The 21,135-nt window shown below is 46.6% G+C and overlaps 1 protein-coding gene across 1 annotated transcript in view; it reads left to right on the top strand.

The window, feature by feature from the left end:
• The window catches only part of LOC144892746 (obscurin-like), a 79,421-nt gene that overhangs the window by 28,386 nt on the left and 29,900 nt on the right, over window positions 1–21,135 (top strand). The window contains exons 2-3 of the mRNA XM_078781086.1: window positions 3,939–4,690; window positions 9,983–10,226. Of these exons, the coding sequence (XP_078637212.1) occupies window positions 3,950–4,690; window positions 9,983–10,226 (985 nt within the window). The 5' untranslated portion in view covers window positions 3,939–3,949. The remainder of the gene's footprint in view (window positions 1–3,938; window positions 4,691–9,982; window positions 10,227–21,135) is intronic.

Raw genomic sequence — 21,135 nt, 5'->3', positions numbered from 1 at the left:
AATACACCCAAAATCCACCTCTTTCAATCTCTGACTTCATTCCTGAAATTCCTAGTCGTGTCAATTTGTTTTATATCGTGTACCCTTTCCCCTCCCCCCTTTTCCCCCAGCCCTCTCCCTTCCACAGATCTCCCGATGTCTCTGTTCTGTTCTGTTACTGTTGTGCTTGTGTGCTGTCCTCTCTGTCCCCATCTTGTCTCCCCCTCCCTTTATTGTTTTTTTTGTGTGTGTGTGTGTGTGTGTGTGTGTGTGTGTGTGTGTGTGTGTGTGTGTGTGTGTGTGTGTGTGTGTGTGTGTGTGTGTGTGTGTGTGTGTGTGTGTGTGTGTGTGTGTGTTTGTTTAATGTGCTGGCTCTTATACGAGCCTCGATCTTGTGTACAAAAAAAACTATAAAAACACAAACAAACATTTATGTTCATCAAGGACCTTTGAGGATTTAGGCATTATATGCATGATATGTATAATGACATGTTGATGTTAAAAACGATTCAACAAATGGAAGGAATGCAATTCATTTGGTGAATTAACCACATTGATGGATTAAGTTATTGTTTGTGTCGTGACAGCACAATCATGCTCAATTTCCCAATCCCCAAAGTCTGTACAGGTGGAGGTGCAGGCAGTGGCGTATCTACGGAAAATAACGCCTATGGCAAGCACTGAAATTGCGCACCTGTCCAAACATCTGACACCCATCTTTCAGATAACTTTACCGTAAAATCAGCTCAAAAATACAAGTCAAGCTCGTTAATATTTTAATTGACAAAGTATGGCACTACATGAACATTACAACTGCACCTTCCTTGCTTTCACTGATGCAAATTGGTCTATGATGTGCTCAAAGTCAGTTTTTTTTCAGTTTCTTCTCTTTCTACACTCAGCAGAGCAAGATCACAGAGTCTGCCTTGACCCATGGAGGCTCTCAAATACAAAAGTATTGGTTTTAACTTGCTGAATGATCTCTCACAGCTGGCGATGGAAACTGCGATGGTTAGCATTATCTGAATAGCAATGCGAAGATTGGGGAAGACACTCTCATCTCCATACTGAACAATATTGGAGAAGCTCTTCAGGTCTTGATATTTTCATGTTGGCCCGACTTGATAGCAACATTCTGCAATCCAAAATTTCTTCATGTAGCTGCTGTCCATCAACATCAGAGCTGTACAATTCACCCACATTTTCGCACTTCTTCTTTAGGTCGTTACTGTCGGAGCCGTAACGCAGTCCCTCGACATCGAGAAGGAACCCCAACTTGGCGTCAGTGTCGTGCAAACGAGCGAACCTTTCATCCATTTCTCTGTGAGGACGGTCGAATGTTCCCTTCATGACTCTTTCCATTTCCTCCTTGGCTGTTAACCCAGCGTCTCTCGAGTTCTCATCAGCCATTCGTTTCTTTCGTCTCTGACGTCTTTCAACTTCAATATTCCATTCTTGACAGAGACCGAGTCCTTCTTCGAGTGACTCACTGACCAACACTTCTCTTTCATCATCAAAATGATCTTGGAGGGCTTTCAAATCCAGGGCAGCATCGTGGAAGTTCATGCTAGGATCCTGCAGCCTCTTTTGAATACGGTCAATGCGAATGATACATCCTGCCGAATGAAAATTCTTTTTTCACTATCCGAGGATGGCTTGTCTGACTTTAATAGAAGCTGCTCAGTGGCGCCCCCCTTCAAGTGGTGCCCAGGGCACATGTCATACTAGGGTGGTCCACAGATATATGTATTATTCAATACTATTAAAAATCCATGCTCCACAAGGCTGCCCTTGTTCCTATGTTTATAAAGATCATTTGAACCAAATATGAGGTCAATTGGAACTTATTTAGAGGTTGCTCCAAAAATAACATTTTTAAATTTATCCTGTTTTTTCAGATGGCAGAAACTCGCAGCTCTTCCACAGTTTGGTTGCTTTGCAAGTCTGAAAAGGAAATAATATGTGGGGGACTACCAACCAAAGGACACACATTGCAGAAAATGGTGTACCATCACATCCAAGAACACCATACAGTTCGTGAAAGTGCCAAACCTAGTGTACAAGCTGTGTGTGCATACTGGGAGAAAGCACGAATTCCAGTGCAGAGAGAAGATTCCTGTGAGCTCCAACTTTTGAAATTGTATGATGCCTACAAACTGGTAAAGAAAAATAGAACCAAGACATTCAAAAACTATAGAGTGAAGGAGCAGATGTTCAAAGATGATCTTCAATCCCTCTTCGATAGCTCACCAAATGATGCGCTTGAGAAAATGACGAATGAAGAAGACAAAGCGTTCCTTATCGTGCAGCGTGAGGATCCCTCAAGTTCACGTACGGGATCTGTGGACAACACTCTGGCAGTCAAGGAGAACAGAAAGCGCATCAGGCTTGAGAATGAAGATAAAAGAAAGAAGAAACATGCTGCTGAGACTCAAACAGCAATGCAATCTGTTTCATCAACATCGGCTGTGGTTGATGATGATGATGAGTCTGAGATTGAAAGCTCCGATTCAGGGGACAATGAATTCAAACTCCAAAGTCCATCTTCTGCCAAACAGGTGAAAAAGGCTCCCATCAAGGTGATCACTCCAGCAATAGTGGCAACTCTGGACAGAGTAAATCTCTCAGATCGGCGTGCTATGTTTGTGGCCAGTGCTTTTGCACAATCTCTTGGTCGTACCATTCAAGACAAGTGCAAGCCAACAATAATAAATAATTTGAGTAATTGAAAATAGATAATTATCTATGAATTGATGTATGATGCTAAAAATTCTGTATCTTATTATTCATTAAAATTTGTCAACATTTTGAGCAACCTCTAAATATTGTCCAATCAAGCTCAAATTTTCAGCACAAACTACTTTCTTCAATAGGAATAGGGGCAGGCTTGTGGAGATATGAAAATCCAATCATCAAATTTTTGGACCACCCTAATGTCATACCTGCAATACTTTAGGTACGCCACTGGGTGCAGGTATGCACAGGCGCATTGAGAGCCAGCACGGGCCCTGATGCAAACAACCTCGACACCCCCACCCACACCCTTTCACTCTTTTATAACTTTTTAAGGAACTTTCTTTAATGAAAAACAATTATTTTTTTTAAACAAATGGTTACTTTCATTTCGCAGTATGATCGAAAATAAAGGAGATAGCGGGACATTTGGACCGATCGAGTCAATTCGCACCCTTGACTGAATGAATGAATGAATGATCGTTTTCAGGCCATTTTTCCCTGCTACGGCAGGGGTTAGCCTTGCGGGCCCCATGACAATCATGGTTACCTGTTTGAGGCAATGTTTTTATGGCCGGATGCCCTTCCTTGACTGTTGAACGCTATTAATGAGTTTAATCAATTAATCAATAATTAATTAACTAATTTAATTAATTAATTAATTAATTAATTAATAAGGACTGTTGAATATTTGAATGAGGTTGGCAAAAAAATACGTGAGAAGATGGTTAATAATTTTTTTGGACAAAGAGGATACAAACCCATTTCTTTGTAATGCACATTTCTGGTTAATAACCATTTATGTTAAGTTTGATACTGTACCATTAACAGAGGTAAATGTTGTTTTGTTTCCGGCAAGAAAGCCAAATCGGCTTCTGGGTTTAAATGTAACAATGAAGAAATGGGGATGAGCTGATGAGGGGTTTCACTGTCAAGTTTAATTTTTTTAATCTTCTCCCTCTCCCCCCTCCTGATGCTCCTGGGTATCCACAGAAAAGTCATACTTCTGTATTTCCTCTGACACTGTTGACTATTATTCTTGTGTTACATTATGTTGAGAAATTGTTGACTGTGTTGTGATGCAATCTAATTTCCTTTCCATGAATGTGTTTTTCATGACAAATTGTAATGTTCAGGAACCAGAAAAATGGTCATCAATAGTAATAACATTTTTAAAATAATCCATCACCGTATACCCTAATTCTTGTGCTGTCCCACACCCGTAGAACAAAGAACAATGAGCGATACTCACTCATTCGGTGCTCCTCGCTTCTTGTCACGACCCAAGGCTTACACCATCGCTCTTGGTAAGGATGCTACTTTGAGCTGCCGCATTGCTGGAAGCCCTGCACCCTTGGTCTCCTGGGAGAAGGATCAAGATCGGCTTCAGTCGAGTGGTCGCTTCCGTATCTCAGACGATGAGGACACTTTTCGGCTGACTATTTGCGAGCTACGTTCCAGCGATAGTGGCACGTACACCTGTCGAGCATGGAACTCTCTTGGGGAGGCATACGCAGCGGTCACTCTCTGTGTTTCTGGCTCTGATGACAAAGTAAGCAGTAAACCTCCACCGGGGCACAGCCGACATGGCTGGAAAACCGATGAGACGATTACGTCTGAGGCACACCACAGAGGCCGGGATGAGTGCCGATGGTTTGATTACTACAGTGGCAATACCTTTGGTCGAGATTTGTCGTCGAAGCGTCGTCGTTACACGTCCCGCTCACCTGTGCGCACATTCTCTCCATCACCAGAAAGAATCAGAGTTCACAAGTCGCAATCACCAATTTCATCTCCTGGCAGCCATTCCCCTATCAAGTTGTCTCCATCATCATCGCCATGCCGAATATCTCCACCAGTATCCCCAAGCCGGAGGGCCGCACAAGCTCGCCCCGTCTCTCTCTCCCCGGCTCGGCTATCACGCTCATCGGTGTGGGTGACCGATGCTCCAAGCACTACAAGTGACAAGACATTTTCGGTAAGGCTGCGCACGTGATTGGAAATAGCAGGGTGGCAAGCAAAATTATTGTGCACTTTCTGACAAAAGCATGAAACTTGGCAAAAACCTTCCTTGGGGTCCAACTAACAATCTGAGAAGGGGTGCCCAAAAATCCGAACATGTTAATGACGTCACATACGCCACCCCCCTTTTTATATATTACGTAACTATGTCATAATAATTTCATATAAACGTCAAATTTGGCATCAAATTAAAGCTCATGGCATGTACATTGCCATAAACATACTTAAAATGTATTCTTTTTTCTTCAGAGGGTATCTATAGGTCACTAAAGGTCACTTATGGTCACGCGGAAGGGTATGTCAATCTAAACATACTACGTTTGGTATCAAATTTTAAACATGCTTTTGTTTAAACATTTAAAACATATTTTAAAGGTTTTGTATTTAAGAGCTTTTAAATTTATACATTAAATTTTTTCTACATTGGTAAACATACTACGGTTTTTTTTGGGCTAGCTTTTAGGCCAAGCATTCGTCTTGCGAACCAGGCAGGAAATCTCTCACTTTAACAGATTACGCTCAACGTTATTATTTACTACGTGTAATATCACCCGAATCACCAAAATACCAAGTCAGCATTGTCAAAACTATCTTCACAATCATTGAAATCTATCTCAGATTTGTTAGAGTATACGTACCCATGATCCACTCTTGGTACTGACATATTCGCTCGATTTGCGTTTAATTTAGCAACGAAACGCGTTTTCGCGGCAATCACAAAATGCACTCGTGATTAATTAAAGAAAAAAATGGACGATATGGCAAAATTTGTTTAAAAAGGGGGCGTGGCCTATGACGTTATTAAGCTGGTCTGATTTTTTGGCACCACTTCTGAAATTGTTCTACACATCCCCAAGAAGGTTTGTGCCAAGGTTGGTGCTTTTGTCACAAAGTGCACGATCTTAATGAAAATTGGACCTAAGCAACTCTGCTAAAACCTTCAGTGTCATGAATGGCCTTGCTCGTACCTTGTCCACCTTTTCGATTTACCTAGTGACACACTTTGATAAGAATTCTACAAATCATTGCGGTAAATCGGATTCAAACTTCGGGTCACATTATCAGCAGACATGTTCTCAGACGATGAGGCCAAGTTGTCTGCGTATTCCACTAAAATCTAATCCCTTCAATTTATTTTTTCCAGTGCAGCTGTTCAGAATTCCTTTCTTCTGTGTTATCGCAGAGTGGAATGTAACATTCGTGTGGACAAAGCATACCATTCGGTGTTACAACCTTCTCTTGATCCTTCACCTCACGGTTCAGTCAAATGTCATCAAAGGTCACAGTAAAAAAAAAAATTCAAGCACAAGACTGCGCAGTTTTCTTGGACAATCAACCTTTCAACAACAGACACAAAGTTACGAAATATGTAACTGAACATCACATTTTCGTTATGCCTTCATATTCTTATCCAAGATGAGCGGAGCTGCCTAAGACAATAATTATATGTTGTTACATTTGCACGAACATTGAATTGGCTAAATTATCACCTCGATTTGCTTTAAAATCTTTCGGTGGTCCGTACGATGACAGGAAGTCATGAATATTTGCCGGATATGCCAAACTTATAAACAACGACATGGTATTCATCGAATACTTACCCCGCGCAGTCAACTTGGTACGAGCCAACTTTTCTGTTTGCTTCGGTTTTTTTTTTCTTTGATCCAATATGGCTGCCAGACCACATCATCGATTACATTATAAGTTTCCATTCTCTAACACAATTGGTGTGTGATCAAAGCTCAATAAATCTCAATCTGATCGGACTAAGCATTGTACTTGTCAAATTATGTCGTCATAATTAAGACACCAATGACGTCATTGTTAACAACACTTATTCCCCATGCGGAGTTCTTTATAATAAACCATGTTTCATTTTTTCGTTGGAGAGGTTTTGGAGATATAGAGGTGCAACGTTTTTCGGTTTTTTCAAGGTGGTGCCTGTACCACGTGACATATGTCATGGTCAACAAAAAATTGTACAGGAGGAGGCGCTCCTATGGTGAAAACTCTGTGTCCATCAGAGCAACAGTTGCAGAGAATTTTTTTTCATACTGATCAGATTAAGTGTTATTTTTCTTGAATTATGATGTCATAATAAAGGCACCGATAGCATCATCATTGACATATATTATTCCCCATGGGGAGTACGTGACAATGAGCCTTCGTGAGTGCAGGGTAAATATTAAACCGAATTTTTTAGGCATTTTATTGGTAAGCCTCGTAGTTTTTTTTTGTATATAGAGTCGAGGCTCATGTGAGAGCGAGAACACTGAATGGATCAACAAACAAGAGGACAAAAGGAACAGTAGAGACAGGGGGCACCAATAGCAGAATGGAAGGGCAAAATAGAGGGAGACTTGGACAAATAATTGATGTGGGGAGGAATTAGGGGTAGGGGAGGGCGCATTGGGTGGACAAAGTGGATACAGAAGGAAACTCAAGAAGGAAAAGTGGAAATTTGGAAATAATTGCGAGGGGTGTGGAGGTTGGTTAACAGGGGTAGAAAATATCATGGTTTTGGATGGGGGGGGGGGGGGGGGTGGGTGACTTGAGATGGTGGTGAACAGCTGTCTTTAACACCTGGAAAGAAGAATTCGATTGAAGAGAATGTGGAAGTTGGCTCAGAGAATGCGGAAGTTGGTTCAGAAGTGGAGGAAAAAGAGGAGCGAATGAGTTGAGGTGAGCAGGGATCCTGAAGTTTGAATCATTGAGACTTTCAAACACAAGCCTGGAGTTGGATTTTTTTTTTATATACATGGGCTAAGGCCCGTAATGGAGCTGACACACACACACACATACATACACACACACACACACACACACACACACACACACACACCAGGACATACTGATGGGACAAACACAACACAGCCACTGAGCTTGGGGGAAGTGGCCATCACTACAGTCACTTCCAGGGATACTCTGAGTACCAGCGACGTCATAGCAATGGCGCCACTTTTCTCACCATACTCTGCGGGGCATTTCCTCAAGAGGAATTTCCTCCTCCCCATGAATGCCAACCAATGGGGATTGTCCGTGCTTCATCCTTTTCAAGCAAGGAAGCAGTACTTATCGTTTTTAAAGTCTTTGGTATGACTTGAACCGGCCCAAACCGGATGGCTGTTTTTTAGGAGACACCATCTCCTTACTGGATAGCTGTTGGCTCCCTACGGGAGCTCATCTGCCCTTTGCCAGGTGTTGTTTTTAGTCCTGGCAGGGTGTCAGAGTCACCCTCCCCACTAGTAAAGCCAGCGAGGGGTGTCGGTTTCGTCGACGACAACCCGACCATGCGGCAGGTCACACTGGGTTAGATGTTACCATGGCAGTCCCAAAAGACTTACCTGACCTGAAATATTGTACGGTTATGGTGACTGGTTTAAGATATTAGGGTCCTGAGTTTGAGACCCTGTTATGCCGTTAAAATAACATCAGGTGCGTTAACTCAGCCTGTCATATTTGCAATGTCAGCAAAGTAAGTATCAGGCCAATGGGAAGAATGAGCCATTCAATTACACTGCGTCAGAGTAGTGACCCGTCCAGGTCTGTGCTGTCGAGCCAAGAAAAAACAGCCTCAGGAACCCTATGCATCCAAAGACATAAGAGGAATGGTTATTTGTCTTCATCTTCTTCTTCTTCTTCTTCATACAGTGCTTTCAATGCCGAAAAAAATTCACGATAGTACAAACCATATCATTAGGACATACCTGCCATAGTGAGGGTTCAGTGTAGAGCATCTAGATTAATCCTGAGCTTAGCCTGTCCAAACTGAGTGGCTGAAGGAGACAGGACTTTCTATATCAGAAAGATGGTGATTACAAGGGGATATCAGAGATGTTTGAGATAATGAAAGGTATCGAGGGAATGTGTGCAGAAGAGGTTTTCAGCAGAATAGACGGTGATAGGACCAGAGGCCGCACTTTCAGAGTAATTAGGAGAGTTAAGACGGCAGTGAGGTACAGGGGTCTTTCACTAAGAGAGTAGTAAATGCATGGAATAACCTCTCTGGAAAGGTAGTGGCAGCAGCAATAGTGGGTAGTTTTAAAATTGAGGTGGATACTGGATAGGCACCTCGAAGGTGTCGGGCTTGTGTGGGAGGAGGGTTCTTAGATATTGGCATGATTATCCACACACTTAATGGGACTAATGGCATCCTCATACAATGAAGTTCCTTGTAAATCCTTGGAGGATTTTGCGCATGTTTGCATGTCGTAAATTATACCTGCCGTTATATAAACCACAGTGAGTATTTGTGTATTTGTCTGTCCCCCTTCATAAGGACGATTTGAGTGGATATTTAAAGGCCAATGTTTTTTTAACATGATTGTTTCTTCAACATAAAACTCGAAAAACATTTTCCAAAAAAAAGAGTAATTATTTATCTCCTATTGGAATTGTAGACGGTGATGCCTCAAGGGCGGTGTACAAAAGTGTTTTTTTAAAATAACAATAAATACAAGGAGGAGGAAGGTGAAATCCGCTACACATGATGTGCAACACACGCGCAGGTTAGTATACATCTACATATACAAATGCGACCCTATTTTCTTTATCTTCCGAGACGTTTTGTTTCAACGATACAGCCTCGTGAGCATGCCAAAGTCTGAGGCCTAGCAAGAGGTGTGCTTCTATCTTGATTATTTATTAGACATCCTATGGATGTAAATTAACACTCGTTGTACTCTTCGTGCATTGCACATCAAGTGCAGTGAATTTCACCTCCCTGTGCCTTGTATTTATTGTTATTATCCCATGGCAATGTCCTTTGTCCTCACCTTCCTCTGTTGGATTGCCAGTTAATGGAGCCATCACCAATCCTGTCATGTATGTTATTTTGCTTCCATTTTATTTGATGATTTTCAGGACATCCTTTCTACCAAAAAGTATTGCATCATTGAATACAAACAATGTAAGTTTGTAAGATGGGAATTATACTTGGAAAACTTTACTGCTGCATAATTAACAAGTGACATATTTGTTATTTTTATCTGAGGGTAGGCCTTGTATAATGCTGCGATCCTAGGTTTGAATCCTACATAGACTACATTGATTTGTCCATCCTGGACCTTCTCCAAATATCCTTGTATAAGTCCCAGTATGTGGCATTCTATCCTCTTTCATGTGACGGAATTACAGTATACCTTGAATTTCAGGTATTCCTAAAACATTGCGGTCACACCTCATTGTTGCGTGGTTGCAGCTGTCCCGTACCGGTGTGTTCATAAATGATTACTTCCACTCTACGCAGGTACGTGAGGGAAAACATGCACGTTTCAGCTGTTACGTGACTGGAAAGCCACGGCCGGAAGTTATTTGGAAAAAGAATGGACTGGAAGTGCATGAAGGTCGGCGATACTGGATGTACGAGGATGCTGATGGTAACTCCATCTTGAAGGTGTTGTACTGCAAACTTCAAGACAGCGGCCTGTACACCTGTACTGCCAGAAATCTTGCTGGTCAGACATTTAGTCCGGTGCAACTTTTCGTTAATGGTAAGTGTAATTTAAATATTTTTTGACCAATCGTTTTTTACTTCGACAAGGAAATTGTCCAACGTTTGCTTTTTCAATGTTTCCCCTCTTTTCTTGTGAACTTCCTATCTTTGTCACTGATGATTTCATCCTACGTAATGGTTTCTCTAATACATCCACATATATGCAAATCATGTATTGATCTTATCAGGATTTTTAAAGGATGATGCACCAATCTAACTACTTTTATTTTATGACAATTATAAATTTCACTCTGTATTAATGGCCATGCATCCTCCACCTGTAAAAACGAGATGGTATTCATGGAATACTTACCCCGCACAGTCAACTTGGTGCAAGCAAACTCCTGTAGCGGTTACCGCTGGATGTACATAATCGCCTTGCACCGGCCAGAACACGGCCAGACGCGCCTCTCCCGGGCATGCCCGGACTCACTGTTCCCGGGCACGCCCGAACCTCCCGGGCACGCCCGGTCTCGTCTTTCCCGGGCATGCCCGCTCTCGCCTTTCCAGGGCTCGCCCAGAGCGTCCGGGCATGCCCGCTATCGCCTTTCCAGGGCTCGCCCAGAGCGTCCGGGCATGCCCGCTATCGCCTTTCCAGGGCACGCCCAGAGCATCCGGGCATGCCCGCTATCGCCTTTCCAGGGCTCGCCCAGAGCGTCCGGGCATGCCCGCTATCGCCTTTCCAGCGCTCGCCCAGAGCGCCCGGGCACGCCCAGCCTCGACTTGCCAGGCCGCAGCCAAACACGCCCGGGCAGGTCCAGACTCGCCTTTCCAAGGCTCGCCCTTGATACCCGGGCATGCCCGGTATAGCTTTTGCCGGGCAAACTTCCCGACATAAATGTGTATATATATTGTTGCCCGAAAAACGGGCTTGTCAGAATACCTGAGCTGTTTTGTTTCAATAAAGCAACTCGGACGAATTCCGTCTTTGGTCGCGTCAATTCTTTCGACTCGCGTTGGAGCGCAGTTCCTTCATTGGTGACCTACCGACATGGATACGGCAGTGACGCTTAAACTGCCTACCTTCTGGGAGACTCACGCAGCTGTTTGGTTCGCCCAGGCGGACTCCCAGTTCGCCCTGCGAGGCATCACCGCGGACGACACCCGCTTCCACCATGTTGTGGCGGCGCTCGGTTCCACCACCGCGGCCCGTGCCTTGAGCCTCCTCCAGCACCCGCCGGCTGCTGACAAATACGACGCGCTGAAGACGCTCCTCCTCGGCGCTTTCGCCCTCTCACCGGCAGCACGCGCACGGCGCCTGCTTGACCTGCCCGAGCTCGGCGACACGCGCCCGTCCGAGCGCATGGACTATATGCTCTCGTTGCTCGGCGAGCACTCTCCGGCATTCCTGTTCCGGGAGCTGTTCCTCCGTCAGCTACCTAACCCGGTACGCCTCGCCCTGGCTGGCACTTTGATCACGGATTCCCGCGCCCTCGCCAGGGAAGCCGATAAGATCTCCTCGGCGGGCCAGCACATCGGCGCGGTTACCTGGAGCCCGCCGCCGTCCGAGGCGACGCCCACGACGCCCGAACGCCCTGCGCGGTTGGAGGCCGAACTGCCGGTGCAACTGGCGGCCGCCACGCCGCACCGCCCGCTTCCGACACGACGGCCGGGGCCTCCACCTGACCGGGCGTGGTGTTATTACCACGCCAGGTTCGGACACAAGGCTCGGACGTGCCGGCCCCCGTGCACTTTCAGCAGGTCGGGAAACGGCCGGGCCGGCGTTCATTCCCAACCATGAGCGCCGGCCACTCGGGCAACTTGCTGTTTATTCGGGACAAAGCGTCTGGACGGCGTCTCCTGTGCGACACCGGCGCCCAACTGAGCGTCATACCTGCCTCCGAGCAGGACAGGCTGGACGCAGTTTGCGGCCCCTCTTTGGTCGCTGCTAATGGCTCGGCCATACGCACTTTCGGCCCACGCGTCGTCACCCTCTGCTTCGGCAGCCAGCGCTTTCAATGGACTTTTGTTACCGCCAGCGTCCCCGTGGCTTTGCTGGGCGCCGACTTCCTCTGCGCGCACGGGCTGCTGGTCGACGTCAAACGACGTCGCCTTGTCCACGCCGAGACCTTCAGCTCCCTGGCGTGCACAATGAGCAGCTCCGCGCCGACCGAACTGGCGTGCGCCCTCCCGGCAACGAACGAGTTCGCTCGCCTGCTCGTGGAGGCCCTCACGCGGCCGACGTTTTCGGCCGTCGCGGTGCGGCATGGGATCGAGCACCACATACCCACTACGGGCCCGCCGGTCTATGCCAGGGCCCGCCGCCTCGACCCAGCCAAGCTCGCCGTGGCAAAGGCCGAATTCGACGCGTTGGAGCACCTCGGCATCGTGCGGCGCTCCGATAGCGCGTGGACCTCGCCACTGCACATCGTGCCAAAGCCGGGGGATGGATGGCGCCCGTGTGGCGACTACCGCCGTCTCAATGACGCTACCACCCCCCGACAGGTACCCGATCCCGCATATTCAGGACTTTTCCGCCCGTTTGGCGGGATGGGTCATCTTTTCGAAAATTGACCTGATACGGGGCTACCACCAGGTACCTGTCCGGGCGGCCGACGTCCCGAAGATGGCCGTCATCACGCCGTTTGGCCTGTTCGAATTTTTGCGGATGCCGTTTGGCCTCAAGAACGCGGCCCAGGCGTTCCAGCGCTTGATGGACGGCGTGCTGCGCGACCTGCCGTTTCTTTTCGTCTATCTGGACGACATCCTCGTCGCCAGCACGTCCCACGCCGAGCACCTCCTCCACCTCCGAACACTGTTCAGTCGCCTCAGCGAGCACGGCTTAATTGTCAACCCGGTCAAATGCCACTTCGGCGCGACGACCGTTGACTTTTTGGGCCACCGCATCACCAAGACCGGGGCCGTGCCGCTGCCGACCAAGGTCGAGGCCATCACCACGTTCCCGCATCCCCGTTCCATCAAGGCCCTCCAAGAGTTCCTCGGCATGGTGAATTTTTATCACCGATTCGTGCCCCGCGCTGCTCAGCTCATGCGGCCCCTTTATGAGGCCCTCCGGGGCAAGCCGGCCAAGCATGACATTGTTTGGTCCGCGGTCTTGGACGCGGCCTTCACCAGTGCCAAACGGGCCCTCGCCGACGCAACGCTGCTGGCTCACCCGGTGCTCAACGCGCCCATCGCCCTCACTACGGACGCCTCCAACTACGCGGTGGGCGCCGTCCATGAGCAATGGGTGGACGGGGTTTGGCAGCCACTCGCTTTTTTCAGCCGGCAACTCCGGCCGAACGAGTTAAACTACAGCACGTTCGACCGCGAGCTGCTCGGGCTATTCCTGGCCGTTCGCCATTTCCGACACCTCCTGGAGGGCCGCCCGTTCACGGCTTTCGTCGACCACAAGCCGTTGGTCTATGCAATGGCCAAAGTCACGGAGCCGTGGTCGGCCCGCCAGCAGCGCCACCTCTCCGTCGTGTCGGAATTCACCACGGACATCCGGCACGTCGCCGGCAAAGACAATGCCGTGGCTGACTGTCTTTCTCGGGCCAGCGCGAACGCGGTCCACCTCGGCGTGGACTTCGCGCTCATGGCGGCCAACCAGACCACCGACACCTCGGTGCAGGCCCTCCGGGCGGCGGACACGGGCCTCCGCCTGGCCGACATCCCCTTCACGGGCACCGTCCTGCTCGGCGACGTCTCCCAGGGCCAGCCTCGCCCCATCGTGCCCGTTTCCTGGCAGCGCCGCATCTTCGCCTCCATCCACGGCCTTTCTCACCCGGGCCGGAAAGCTTCTCAGAAGCTGGTGTCGGCGCGTTTCGTCTGGCACGGCCTTCGACGGAACGTCCGCGACTGGGCCAACGCCTGCACGGCCTGCCAGCGGGCCAAGGTCCACCGCCACACCCAGGCCCCGCTAGCACCTTTCACCGTGCCTGGACGGCGTTTCGACCACGTCCACGTGGACCTGGTGGGTCCCCTGCCCCCATCGCAAAATTTTGTGTCAATCGGACCAACTGTTGCCAAGAAAAATATTTTTTAAAACGCAGACACATACAGTATGTACGCCACACATACGCATGCAACTGAACTGCTTAAGCCTGATTTTTTGCTTCGCAAGTGCAGGGTGAAAAGTCATTTTCTATGCATTTGTCTGTCTGTCTGTTTGTGTGTCTGTCTGTTTGCATCCAGTTGTCCACCAAACTTGACACATAGTTCCTGTTGAACAAAGGCTATTTGGTTTTTTTAATGACCATGGCTAATGATGACATCGATAAACTAAATTCAAAATTATATTGCGGCAGTTTGTGGGTGTGGTCACAACCGAATCTTAAAACTTACTTTGACAACAAGTGTGTTGAATCGAGTCCTCTGTGTCCATATCCTGGTGGAGTGATGCAGTACATTATCTCCAGGGTGTTTGGGTTGGGTGGAAGGGCTCTGTGGCTGGAGTTTGAACCCTGCTTGCCTCCCCCTCAGGATTGTGGAGTATGTGGAGTTCAAAGGTTGTTGTTCTGTTCCAACCACACCTCCCTCCCTGCCTCCCCGGCTCAGCCGCTGCACCCATCTCACCACAGGCGCTTCTCCTGCTCCCCCACCCCTGGCCACTGGTTGCCCTGCTCTCCCCGCCCCAGCGATTCTCCTGCCCGCCCCCCACCCCCAGCCCCACTGGCTCTCCTGCACTCCTCTCAGTTTTTCCCCAAAGCAATGCTGGGTACCCCTGCTAATTTAAAATTAAGTATTTCAACAATAGAATAGTTACTCCCTGACAAGAAGTTATACTTTTGTTATGGTGTTCTTTTTTTGCTTTGAGTTTACCAGCGGAATATCCTCCCTACGGGTGATCTTGGTACAAGCATGCAACACATTCTTATGAGACGACCCTTTATTTGGGCGGTGTATAGGCAACAAGCCTCTGCCATGATCGCTCCCAAAAATAAAGATAACCCAGGTAACGTACATGAAGCAAAAACATGTGTACTGCTTATGTTCATATCATCATGGTGATGTGGCTTGGATAATTACCTCCTCGACAGAAGGTGGATAGAGGTTATCTTTTCATCCTTGTCTGTCTATTTGTCTGTCTGTCTGTCTGTCTATATGTCTGTCTGTTTTTCAGTGATTCTTCACCATTGGGAGATGGGGTCAAAAAGGGTATATAGCACGATATCTCAAAAAGCTATGGACGGATTCGGATGAAACTTGGTGGACCGGTTGGGTTGTTATTGTTTTTGTAAGGAGCCTGTGACTGCTGGTTGCATGATTTCTGGAGGTACAGCTGTGCTGCTAATGCAGTGCCCCCTGTTACCAGTAAACTGGTACTCATTTTGCCAACCTCAGAAGGATGACGGGCCAAGTCAACCCACCTGGTGTCATTTCAACAGCACGACAGGGGTTTGAACTCGAGACCCTAAGATATCAAGCCAGCCACCTAAACCGTTAGGTCACCACCAGGCTTGACATGTTGGGCATGTGACGAGGATGAATCGATTTGACTTTGGTGAATATCTGAATCCAGATCTGGATACGAGATTTGTATTTTCTTTATTTTTGAAGCGATTCTTCACCATTGCGAGATGGGACAAAAAAACCATACATTGCATAATGTCTCAAAAAGTTATGGACAATATATGACAAACCTAGGTGAACGAGTTGGTGACAAGAACAAGCTGATTAAATTTTGGTTCAGGTCCAAATTCAGATCCGACCTATCAGTGGGATACAAAAAGTAAACAGTCAGCCTGGCGGAGGTATGTGCTCTCTACCGAGTGTCGTTCTAGTTTATTCGTGTACCATGCTCTATCAAAAGTGTCGGTGCTGCCAAAGCAATTTCATGGCTAGGGTTACAATTCTGGATAGGTCGCCCTCATATGGGAAGTCAGGACAGGAATTTGTAACTTGTCCCGTGTGCCAGCGTTAGCTCGCCTACTCTCCACAAAGCACACCAAGGGATCTCAAACGTCCCCCAACTAATGTTGGCAGATGGGATCCAAGGGATGGCACACACATTGATGAATTGCTCTGCCTGTGAAGCACCTTGGATGACGGTTTATCACTGGGTCGGGATTCAAACCCAGGCTGGATAGCTTAGAGAAGAGTGTGCGGACCACTCTGCCATCCTGCCAACCTTAAAAACGATACCAGTCAATATTACCTGAAAGGAAGTCCAATCGGAGTCTCTCCAGGGTTCACTGACAATACTGAAAACAGCCCTTGGAACAAAGAGCAGCGAGACATCTTAACTTCATCCTTGAGACGCAATTCCAAAAAATGGACATGTTGGGCCCTGGAAGGACTTCGCTCCACCTATAGGATGTTCGCAATGTCTTGTCACCTCAGGAAAATATGAACAGACAAAAACAAAACAAAAACATACAGACAAGCAAACAAACAAACGGATGAATACAAAACCTCCGTACACCTTCGGTGGCGGAGTTAATAACATTTTCAGATTGAGGATGTCAACAAGCTTCTTGTGGGAAGTTAACAAAGAGAAGTTACTTTCTCATTTTAATTTTGAATGCCTTTTTGATGCTAAGAGAGAGAATCCTCGATAAATTCCTCATATGATGCAAGACATATGGCTCCCCTGGATATTTTCAGAGCATGTGCAGTCTGTGATCCTGAGATATTGTACAGGTGTGACGGTGTGTGTGATCTAGGTGAACTATATCCAGTTTCGTTTCACTTTTCTTCGATATCCTGGCAACACACTCGTGCATTCTCGAAATAAATGATGTTCAAAGCAGCTTTTGATTAAAAAAAATTGCACTGTTTATGTTGTGACTACTTTTGAGCTGAATTTATTGCTGCTCTACACACGTGTGGCCTGTAGAGCAAAGTGCCAGAGGCCACATCTGGTCACGAAGTTCCTTGCAACATCAAGGGAGCAGACTTAACTACATCTGTTTTGCCAAAACGAATCTCAAGGTGGTGATCTTGTTTTTGAATTACATTTGGCAAAACTTGTATCATGGCAAATGGAAAGCATGGGATATTAAGAATGATAAAGACACTTTATTAATGTTTCAGTCAATTCTTGCTTCCCAAGGTGCAGAGTCATTACTCTGCGCTCGTGAAACGAAAAGTGCGGTTAAGCAATTGGTTCACTTTGTCTGTCTGTCTCTCTGTCGACAGTTTATGATCGAGGAGCAACTTAATTTCAATTGAAGCAACTTAATTTCAAATGAAGCAACTTAATTACATTTTCAACATGAATCGGAAAACGAAACTGTAGTTTAACATTACTTTGGCTCTGAATTCTTACCGACTGCACATGCGCAGAGAGGAGTGAGATAATAGTTTTACTCTCTCGGTCTGTCTGTCTGGCAGTCAAACAAAATTGAAATTCATTCCAAACAGGAAACATACTGTTTTTAAGGACGTCATAAAGGACACAAACAGGCATGAATAACTAATGTGATGTATTAGATAAGGTGGTGTAAAAGACGCTGCATCAACGGTGGCAAAGTTTCAGAATTTTTTTTCGACAACCTTCCAAATCTTTATTTCATTTAAATTGATTTATATACAGTACTTGAGCATTATAGAACACAAATCACCTTTTAGCACTTTCAAAACCCTTCAGTTTACACAGGCGGATCTGAGAGAGGAGGGGGCTGAGGGTTGTGGGGGAGGGGAGGGAACACCGGTGCCTCCCTTCCCAGGAAACACCTCCCCTCCCATCAAAAGTGATCATGTTTCACATGTAATGAGGTGTTTGTGTTTGTAACTGATGATGTGGTCTCGGTCGTGTTTCACATGTAATGAGGTGTTTATAACTGATGTGGTGTCGGTCATGTTTCACATGGAATGAGGTGTTTATAACCGACGATGTGGTGTCGGTCATGTTTCACATGTCATGAGGTGTTTGTGTTTGTAACTGATGATGTGGTCTCGGTCGTGTTTCACATGTAATGAGGTGTTTATAACTGATGTGGTGTCGGTCATGTTTCACATGGAATGAGGTGTTTATAACCGACGATGTGGTCTCGGTCGTGTTTGACATGTAATGAAGTGTTTATAACTGATGTGGTGTCGGTCATGTTTCACATGTAATGAGGTGTTTATAACCGAAGATGTGGTCTCGGTCGTGTTTCACATGTAATGAGGTTTTTATAACCGAATATGTGGTCTCGTTCATGTTTCACATGTAATGAGGTGTTTATAACCGTAGATGTGGTCTCGGTCGTGTTTCACATGTAATGAGGTGTTTATAACCGAATATGTGGTCTCGGTCGTGTTTGACATGTAATGAAGTGTTTATAACTGATGTGGTGTCGGTCATGTTTCATGTAATAAGGTGTTTATAACCAAAGATGTGGTCTCGGTTGTGTTTCACATGTAATGAGGTTTTTATAACCAAAGATGTGGTCTTGGTCATGTTTCACATGTAATGAGGTGTTTATAACTGAACATGTGGTCTCGGTCGTGTTTCATATGTAATGAGGTGTCTATAACCGAATATGTGGTCTCGGTCATGTTTCACATGTAATGAGGTGTTTATAACCGAAGATGTGGTCTCGGTCGTGTTTCACATGTAATGAGGTGTTTATAACCGAAGATGTGGTCTTGGTCATGTCTCACATGTAATGAGGTGTTTATAACCGAATATGTGGTCTCGGTCATGTTTCACATGTAATGAGGTGTTTATAACCGAAGATGTGGTCTCGGTCGTGTTTCACATGTAATGAGGTGTTTATAACCGAAGATGTGGTCTTGGTCATGTCTCACATGTAATGAGGTGTTTATAACCGAATATGTGGTCTCGGTCATGTTTCACATGTAATGAGGTGTTTATAACCGACGATGTGGTCTCGGTCATGTCTCATATGTAATGAGGTGTTTTTCACCGACGATGTGGTCTCAGAATGTGGGAAAGAAAACTCGTGCAGTGAGTTTTTCTAAAAATTTCCACTGTAAAGACAATATATTGTTACAGACGCGGTTTTAGATGTTATATTGACCGAGCGGTGGTGTATTTAACCGCGTCCGAACAGTTACTCCCCGATTAGAACCCGATTCCACCCGACGTTGACCAGATCGCCCCACAGATATTCAATTGGGAAACCTCTAAAGCGACCGAAAGAGAATGAAAAAGAAGAAGAAGAAGAATACGGAGGAAGAACAGATTTATTATACACACACAAGCAATGGATGGAAGAAGCAGTAACACAGCGAATCGTTAACTTACACTATTCATTTTTACTTAACCCCAAGACAACGAGCAGGACAGGACGTTCACACTTACACAGGGGATATTGCAGGCAGGTAGGGCTTGAGGTGGATTGCTTGAGAGGGAGGCAAAGTCGGAGGCAGCAGCTCTCAATTCCTCGCGGTTTTGGCGGGAAAACCCTCCGTCGCGTATCCGCTGCGGTAGACGTCACGCGCTGGTTCGGCACACCTGCTCCTCTTCTTGTGGTGGAGCCGTCTCCCTCCTTTCAGCGCGTCTCTCCAAAGCTGGTTTCCTTGCCGAGTACCTCTCCTCTTTGGCTTGGAGCGTTTCGCATCTCACCGCTCCTCTTGGTGCCGCCTCTTTGCTCATCTCCCAGGTCATCTGGTAAAGCAGTCCTTTACAGTCGCTTTTATCACCTCGGGCGGAATTAAGCCGCCGGCTCCGAGGGCACGCCTAACGGGTCGCTCACCGCGGTGCTGATTGGCTGCTAGGGCTGGCTCACTCCTCCCCTCTTATGACGAGGTGGAGACACGCCTTTCTTCTCCGAGATTAGCACATGGGCAATGGCGGCCTGCGGGATTGAAAACAACTCCCCTTTTGAAAGGAACTTTGGAGAGCGGAGATGTTTGGGGGAATTGGAAGGGCCTACGCTTATTTTGTTTGATACAATGCAAAGTCAATCTAGTGGGAAACACATATTTAGCCTTCATGGAATAAGGAAATACACTATTTAAAAGATATATCGTGACCTGCGTGTAAGTTTCATGGAATTAACTAGGAGGACGGCTGCGACCATTATTTACATTAACAGGGTGTTACCATACTTTTGTAACGTTCACATTGTAACGTTTCCACATTCGTTACACTGCACCCTCCTTTCTTCAGGCCCGTCCTCGGGCCTACTAAACTTTAACTTAGTGTGACACGTAGGTGTAATTCCCTCTACAATTAACCTGACCCTGAGTGTGACAATCTTAAAACACAAATAAGTATGTCCCCCTATTGCATTGCACCCTGTCTAACAGACTCAAGCCCACAGCTAACCGAATTACGGAATTATTCTCAAACTATACATTTACGGTGGGGAGCATTATTTACAATGACGTGATTTCTTATTTACAACGCAACCCAGGACCTGTGTTTTTTTTTTTTTTTTTCCTTTTTAGGGAACAAGAAAAAAAAGAAATTCCTGTTGGGAGGGAGGAGACAGCACGCATTGCATCGATGCACCAGCACCAATACCACCAAAGCACCCAAAAGCACCAAAAACACCACAAGCACCACAAAGCACCAAAAACACCACTCGGTGCGCAGTCACCATGGTTCTTAATAAACACAACAAAACAACTGGTGGTGGTCTTCACTTTCTCTGCTGGGCCGATGTTCTTCCCGACATCTTCTGGCTTCATGCGGCCTATTTGGACATAATAAAAAGCACAACTTGTGTTCGTTTTTATTTAGGGCCTCAGGGGCCAACTAAGGGTGGTCCACCTGTTTGGCATAGGTGCCACCTTACCGAGGTCCGCAAGCAAGATTCCCTGGCCACTATGGCCGGTCTCCAACAGAGGTGCCCTGCCCCAGAACCTGGGGTCCATCAAGTGGTACTTGGCCGCAGAACAGCGGTCCATAAAGTGGTACATCAACGCAATGCATGCTGGTTCTGGGAATCTCGGGCGCACAATGGCCACCTCACGCACGCTCCCCTCGGCACCCAATGGCGCACAGGTCATGTGGGAGACAAAAGAAAGACAATTGAGCGAGGGGTAAGGTCACAAGGGTACACGTC

This window comes from Myxine glutinosa, chromosome 6, assembly GCF_964187855.1.
Source record: "Myxine glutinosa chromosome 6, kmMyxGlut1.1, whole genome shotgun sequence".
In the NCBI taxonomy this organism is placed as follows: Eukaryota; Metazoa; Chordata; class Myxini; order Myxiniformes; family Myxinidae; genus Myxine; species Myxine glutinosa.
The sequence above is the reverse complement of the archived record's forward strand: the minus strand, read 5'-3'. Positions and strand labels throughout refer to the sequence as shown.